Source organism: Aptenodytes forsteri, unplaced genomic scaffold (assembly GCF_000699145.1).
Source record: "Aptenodytes forsteri isolate BGI_AS27 unplaced genomic scaffold, ASM69914v1 Scaffold127, whole genome shotgun sequence".
NCBI classification, from domain to species: Eukaryota; Metazoa; Chordata; class Aves; order Sphenisciformes; family Spheniscidae; genus Aptenodytes; species Aptenodytes forsteri.
In genome coordinates this window covers 26,452-33,644 of record NW_008794711.1, presented here as the reverse complement: position 1 = coordinate 33,644, position 7,193 = coordinate 26,452, and the positions used below count along the sequence as shown (strand labels likewise).

General features: G+C 58.7%; 1 protein-coding gene across 1 annotated transcript in view; it reads right to left on the bottom strand.

Annotated features, from left to right (window-relative positions):
- Positions 1-4,250, bottom strand: part of LOC103894409 (hexokinase-2) — a 28,031-nt gene extending 23,781 nt beyond the window's left edge. Inside the window, exons 1-2 of the mRNA XM_009273780.2 lie at positions 4,166-4,250; positions 1,589-1,751 (exon numbers count right to left, since the gene is read on the bottom strand). Of these exons, the coding sequence (XP_009272055.1) occupies positions 1,589-1,730 (142 nt within the window). The 5' untranslated portion in view covers positions 1,731-1,751; positions 4,166-4,250. The remainder of the gene's footprint in view (positions 1-1,588; positions 1,752-4,165) is intronic.
- Between the last annotated feature and the right edge of the window lie 2,943 nt (positions 4,251-7,193).

Sequence of the window (7,193 nt, the reverse complement as noted above, 5' to 3'; positions counted from 1 at the left end):
GCCCAGGTTGCCCAGAGAGGTGGTGGGTGCCCCATCCCCGGAACCGTTCCAGGTCAGGCTGGACGGGGCTCTGAGCAACCTGATCTAGTTGAAGATGTCCCTGCTCACTGCAGGGGGTAGGACTAGATGGCCTTTAGAGGTCCCTTCCAACCCAAACTATTCTGTGATGCCTGTGACTCCCCAGGGACTTGGGAGATGCCACACACACCCCACCCGCTCCAGACCTCACCGAGATGTTACCAGCAAACAACCCCCCCGAGCTGGCCGGTGATGCAGACCTTCAGCTCATCACCTTTGTCTTTGCCTCAAGAGAGCGGACAGCCAGCAGCGATGGGGTGGTTTTTTGGCTGTTTGAGCAGGGCTACCTCTCTGGTACGCCCTGTTTAACACCATCACTCAACCGGCAGGCTCGCGCCAGCTTGGCGTGCTTCTCGGAAGAGGAAACTCCAGTCTGCCCAGTCGCTGCCCGCCGAGGCCAGGTCGCTTGAGACTCCAGCCACAGCATCTGCTGGGACCCGCTCACCTCCAGAAGCCGGGTACGAAAATACAGCGGTGGCAAAACAGCTGGGGATGGGGAGGGAAGGGCAGATGGGTCTTTCCATCAGCTCCCTTCCTCTTTATCCACCTTTCCTGCTGGCTATCGGCAATCTCTGCCACCGAGGTTTTGCGAGGACCCTCGTGAAGGTGCCGACGCTGGAGCAACCCCAACCCTGAGCAACTTCGGCCAATGGGACCGACCGGTCCGGGGACTTTCCCCAGGGCTGCTGCCAGCCCAGACATGGAGCCGAGGGCAGCTCCGGCTGCTCGGGGCTCTCTGTCCCTCCCTGCCCTTCAGCAGCCAGGACCGCTCCACTGGCTTCAAGCACCAGGAGGCTCGGCAGGTCCTGGGTGCATCTGCATCCCGCTGTGCGCCGGCGGGCAAGGGGCGATGCTGCAGGGACCGCGACAAAGCTCCTTCCCAAACCACCGAGCTAGGAGAGGGAGGCACAAGGAAATTTCCCATATGGATGCTCAAGGAAGCAGTTTTTTGGGTTGAGAGGAGCAAGCCGGAGCCTGAAACGGGGATGTGCCCAGCCGGGAGCGTGCTGCAGGCAGCCCGGCTCCTGCTGGCATGGGAAGCAGGCAGAAAGGCCGTATTGTGAGAAGCCAAGTCTGGAGAGCCCCCTTCTCCTCCCATGGCCCTCATGGCATTCAGACAGCAGCTGGCACCGCCGCCCACTTCAGCGCTAATGAAATCTGATGAGCCGGACCCGTGACTGTCTCCGTCCTGCCAGGAAGGGCACGCGAGGGCTGGTTCCCACCCTCCCTCGCACCAGCGGGAACTGGGAGCGCCCCCCCCCCCCCAGGCCCAGCACAGAGGGGGGAACGAGACCTGTCGCCACGCTAAACCTCGCTCAGCAGAAGCGGGATGAAGCCCCCCCAGGACCAGGAGTGAAGGTGGCCAGGGGTGCCATCCCTGTTTTGGCAGCACCATGAGGATGGGTGGCCCCAGCCCACCCTCCCGGCACGTGTTTGCACCTACTGAGACCACCCCACCGGCGCTCTCCCTCTGCTCTGCCAGGAGGGAGCATCTCCCGTCTCACGGTACCTGTCCCATCCGGGGTGGATCTCACGAAGGTGGGCAGCATCTTCACCGAGGCGGTAGGATTGGTGTCTGCTCCAAGCCCCTTCTCCATCTCCCTTCTGAAACGCTGGGACACCTCCTGGAGGGTCTCCTCGGAGAGCCGCATGTCGTAGAGGTACTTGTCGATCTGAAAGGTGGAGATAAAGCCAAAAAGTCAGCTGGAGGGTCGGGGGCACGGGCACAACCATCCCCGTGACGTGTTCAGGACAACGTTCGGCTCCCCTCACATCTGCTGGGGCTGATGCAAGAAGCAGGAGCAAGTCGTGACCCACCCCGAAGGGGCCGTGTTCAGGACAACGTTCGGCTCCCCTCACATCTGCTGGGGCTGATGCAGAAGCAGGAGCAGGAAATGGCTGGTGCAGCCCCTTTCCCGCCAGGCCCCCAGGCCCCAAGCCCCCGCCAGCAGTGCCGCAACAGCTTCTCTCCAGCCATGCCGATAACGCCCGCCGCCGCTCTTGCACCCCTTCCTGAGCACCCGGGGCTGCTCTCCAAAGAGCTCACCAAATGCCAGCCCGCGCCCTCCTCGGCAGCATCCCCTCGCACAGACGGGGGCCGGCTTGTGAATGCCGAACCCCAAGGAGCTCCCGATGCTCCGCGGCATCTTCTCCGCTCATTCACCTACGGGCACCCAAACAGGTTGCGACAGAAGTAGGACCCAAATTCGACAACCTTCCCTGCCCGGGCTGTGAGTCAGGAGGTCAGTGCCAGAGGTTTTCCAGCTGCGGAGCCCTTCCTACGCCACGGCGGCAGCGTGCCTCGACCTTGACCCCCAGGGCCTCTTCCTACGTGAAGGATGCTCGGCAGGAATCCACTGCCCATTCATTTCTTCGCTGCTGAGATCACCCCTACAAAGGGTTATGGTGCCGAGAGCTACTCAGCTCCCTTGACCAAACAATGCTGTGTGACAGGAGTGGGTGTCGTGGCCAGAAAGGGAAGAAATCCACCCCCCCCTGCTCCTGGCAATCATTTATACCCTTATACTGAGGCTATGAAGATGCTCGGCTCCTTCTATAAACGGCATCAAAGCGTCTCGTCTTTCCCGGGAAAGGCATGGAAAAACTCCTCCCCAACCCACACATTAGCACCGTGCATGTCTCCGCGGCCTGGCCGGAGCAGGGAAGGGAAACGGAGAGGCGGACAGACTGCCAGCTCCCAAACTATGCCCTGTTTCAATTAACTTCACTTAAAATTAATTAAAGGGCAGCTGCAAGCCCTGCGAAGTCAGAGGAAAACTCCACCCAGTTAGGTCACCTGTCTGCAGGCACGTAACATAAGGTCATCAGAAATCAAGCATGAATTTTTTTTTATATAGGGCTACGCTATAGGAAATGGGCATTTTGTGGGCAAGTAATAGCCATCCGCCCCAGCGTGACCTCGCTCACGGATGCAGCCGCTCAGACCCTGGGCTGAACAAAACAGCTCTGCTGTGGTTTCGGCTGCCTGCGTTTCAGGCTTGGGATGCTCCGGCTTATCCTTTCCCCCCTCCCAGCTCTGCTGGAAATTTAGAAGCCGAGTCCCCAGTTGCTTCACCCGCTGCGGCGAGGTCGGAGGACTGAGGGAAGCCCAGCCGAGCACGCTCCAGGAGATGCTTTATTCCCCGGGGAACGGCATCCTCGCCGGTGTGATGGGTAAAACCTCCTCCTGATTTCTCTTGGTGCTTTCCGCTCCTTCCCATTAATTGGGAGCGGAGCACGAGCGCCCGCCAGTTGGGAGACCAGGCAGGCATGAGGGAAAGGATAAGGATAAGGAAACCTGGAGGTTTCCCAGTGCTGGCTGTTTACCAGCCCCTCCTTATCCAACCCAGCAGCAGGAAGTCAAACAACTCCCCTCCTTCCACTCCTATTTGCTTTCGCTCGCCGAAAATTGCCACCCACGTACCCAGGCTCCGGTTACGGGCACAGGGAAGGTGGCCACTGCCCCAGCTCACCTCCACCCTCGCCCTCCTCTTCCAGCTTCAAGAGGGGCCCAGGTCCGGAGCCCCCCTCCAGCCCAGCCCCAGGGTAGGAAATCTCCCGTTTAGCCGCCCCGACGGTTATCGGTCAATGCCGTTGACCCAGGGCAGAGGGCCCAACCCCGTTTCTTAGAGGGCCCAACCCCATTTCTTAGCTGTGAGCCGGAGACATAGTGTCGTCCCGGCTCACAGGGGCCTTTCACAGCCTCCTCGGGAGCCCCCGACCTGCCCCTTGGCGCGGGGAGGACCTCAACCAGACTCCGTCTCCTCTCCAGCAGCATCTGACCTGGGGTGTCGGTGATAATTAGAGACAAAGCCGGCCGACAGTGGGTGCTCTGCCTCCCAGCAGCCTCTCGCCCCCGTGAGACCTTCCTTCACTGGACTTCTTTGGCAGCCTACGGTGGTCAGGGGGTCCTGGTGAGACCACCGTGAGTGGGGATGGGGTCCCAACGAGGTGTCCCCATCCCAGCGGTGGGGTACCACACCAGCAGGGCTCGGGACAGAGCTTCACCCTTGCACGAACCGCACGCTGCTGGTGTTTCTCCCCTGTCTGCCACCCTGACTTTGCTGGCTTTTCCTCCTGGACTCACAAGATGCTGCTAGGGGAAGATCTCATCCCAGAGAAGCTGGATGATTTGGAAGCTCGGATGCACAAGAAGCCATCGCTGTTTGCTCCTTGATTCCTGCCCAAGGCACGGGGCAGTGAAGATGCTGCGTGCACGACCAGCCAGCCCCCAAAATCACAGCACGGGGAAACGGGGTGGAGGTTTCACCTCCTTTCTCCAGGACAGGCACCGCTCAGCACGTTCCCCGTGTCCTCCAGGCTCCACCATACCAGGAATAATCAGCAGCATGAGAAACAGGGTGACCTTCTTCTAATCTCCAAAGCCCTTTAAAACCTGGATCATCTTCTCCTACGAACGTAGGTATCGTCCCACTTGGCAGCTAAGGCAGGTCAGGGCGTCCTGCAGAACGGCTCCAGGGCAGCAACAGCTCAGCTCCTTCCCAAGCGAGACCACCTTGGTGTGCACCTGCCCCCCGCCGAGGAAGAGCCACGGCCACCTTCACGCCCAAGGCTTCCCAGCCCCACGGCCCGGTTCGTTACTCCAGTTCCCCCCCCCTGCACCCGAGCACACCTCAAATCGTAGCAAAGATCTGGTAAAAGAGGGGAATTTAGTCTGCAGCGCCGGAGCATGAGTATCTTTCAAGACAAACAACCTTCTCAGTTGTGTAACCTTTTTTTTTGTGTTTTTTTTAAGATCATTGCCAATTCCAAATAAATAAAGTCACTAGGTTAGGATCCGGAATGGGGCAATTTAATTTCTGGAAAGCTTCCATCATAAATAATAGTGTTTCCCTGAGGAAATCTAAACTGAATGGAGGAGGAACAGATTTAAGCTGGGAAGTGCCGGGCGTGCTCGGCAGCCCCAGACAGTTGCACACAGGGCAGGACATTTTGTTAAAGAACCGGATCATTAGAGCCGCTGTGGGTGTAACGAGTTCGATGCACGGGCGTGCTCACAGCCCCAGACAGTTGCACACAGGGCAGGACATTTTGTTAAAGAACCGGATCATTAGAGCCGCTGTGGGTGTAACGAGTTCGATGCAATTTTTTTGAACTAAAGCCGAGCAAATCCCCACCTCCTAGCTCAGAGCTGTCTCCAAAGGCTCGGCTAATTTCTACGCCGAGCATCCGCTGCCGGGTGATGGGGAAGTGCCCAGCATCGCCCCTCCCCAGCTGCGATGCCACCGTTGGGCAAGGTCCATCCGCCCCAAGGCTGAAGAAACCTCAAGTTGCCCAATTTTTGCCGCCAGCTGGAAGCTGAGTGAGCTGTGCCAGGCTGAGCCAAGCTTAAAAGTACCCCAAAAGCCAGGTTTGCCTTTGCAATGAAGGTAATGAACTCGCGGTTCCAGTACCAGCACCACAGCTGGAAAGCGTTCTTTTGCCTGAAGACTTCTCTTAATCCTCTCATCAGAGCTAGACCCTAAGGGGTCAGCGCTGCAAATATATTAGCCTGCGAATAACTGCATTCCAATTCAATGCCACTATCCACAGAGCAAAAAATTCCTCGGCTTTTATGTTTGCAAGACGGACCCACCAACGCAGCTACTTGCAAGTGTGGAAAAACCCTCCCCGACAGATCTATCCCGTATCACCGTCCCCCCTCTATCCCGTATCACCGTCCCCCCTCGGCGGGGGGATGCAGGGGCAGCGGTACGGCTCGAGCGGTCCGAAGCAGGGAGGACGAAGGCTGCCGTTCCCCTCGCAGCGGTAGCGGGGACCCTTTTCCCCATCACTCGCTGGGGACGTGGGGCAGGATTGCTGTCGGTGCTGGAAATTACAGCGTGACAGCGGCTTCCGGCAAAGCGCAACCGTTTCCTGCCCAGTAAAGAGCAGCGGGGAAGGGGAAAGACTCAGGGTGGTTCATTCTCATGCAATAAGGTCTCGGCCACATCTTCCCCGTTAATGATCCCAGGCCCCGGGAAGGGGAAGCTGCTCCTCTTTCGTTTCAGTTTTGCTCCCGGGTCTTTTTCCAAAGCCACGTGTCTGGCGAGAACCAGACCGGGAGCCGATGTTTCCAGCCCCCCCAGTACCCGCTCGCTGTAGTTTTCAGCTGGATGTGCATAATTTCAGCAGCATTTGGGGGGAAAAGCGTAACGCTGGGAGAGGCTAGCTGGTTTCTGGCCTGGATTCTTTTCCTTTTTGGCAACAGAAAGTCAAATATTTGTTGTGTATGAGAACAACGGAGAGCTGTTCAAGTTTGGGGAAGGCTCGAGCACTCCTGACCCACAGGTGTGCATAGTCAATCCTCTCTCCAGGGTAATCTCTGCCTGAAATTATTTTTAATTTAAATTACTTCCCTCCCCATCCCAGTTTTTAACTGGGCTGGGTTTTTTTTTTTTAAATCGCTGAATTTTTTTGGAATAGCGACTCCCTCCCTGCTTCTTTCAGAGGAGGACGCTGTGTGAGCACCCAGCAGTTACCAGGGCGAGCCAGCAGCCGTGCCCCCATCCTGCCCAGATCCGCGGCGAGATGCGACAGATTCGGGGAAACCGAGGCAGAGGGAGCGGCAGCAGTTCAGCAAGGTCGCAGGGTGAATCCGGGAAAGCATCCAGCACGGGGAGCGTTTTATTTCCTGGCTCAGGACCGTAACCCGGCATGCACTTTGCAGCTTTTATTGTCGGATCAGGGATGGGCACCGCAGCACGGGACAGACCCTGTGCCACGTCCTCAGCCCCTGTGCCACGTCCTCAGCCCCTGCACACCGAAAACCGGCGCTCCCCATCCCCGTGTCGCCCCGCCGTTACCCAGCCCGGGCTGACTCAGCGCCGAGAACTGGCCTGTCCCCTTCCCCGACCTCCCCGCCTTCAGTGACACAGGACTGATGCTGGGCTGCACCCACCCTACTCCAGCCCTGACCCCGGCAGCACCCACGTCCTTGGCTGCTATTGAGGACTCTGCACCGAATTAAACCCCACGTGCCCTCCCCGCCACAGCCAAGCCTCTGATGACACACGCCCGGAGTCATCTTGAACCCGAGTGAGTCAGATGGTTTCCTGCTCGGCCGGTTCCTCCCCATCCTCGCCCCCCCCCCCCCCGGACCCGCGCCGAAACCC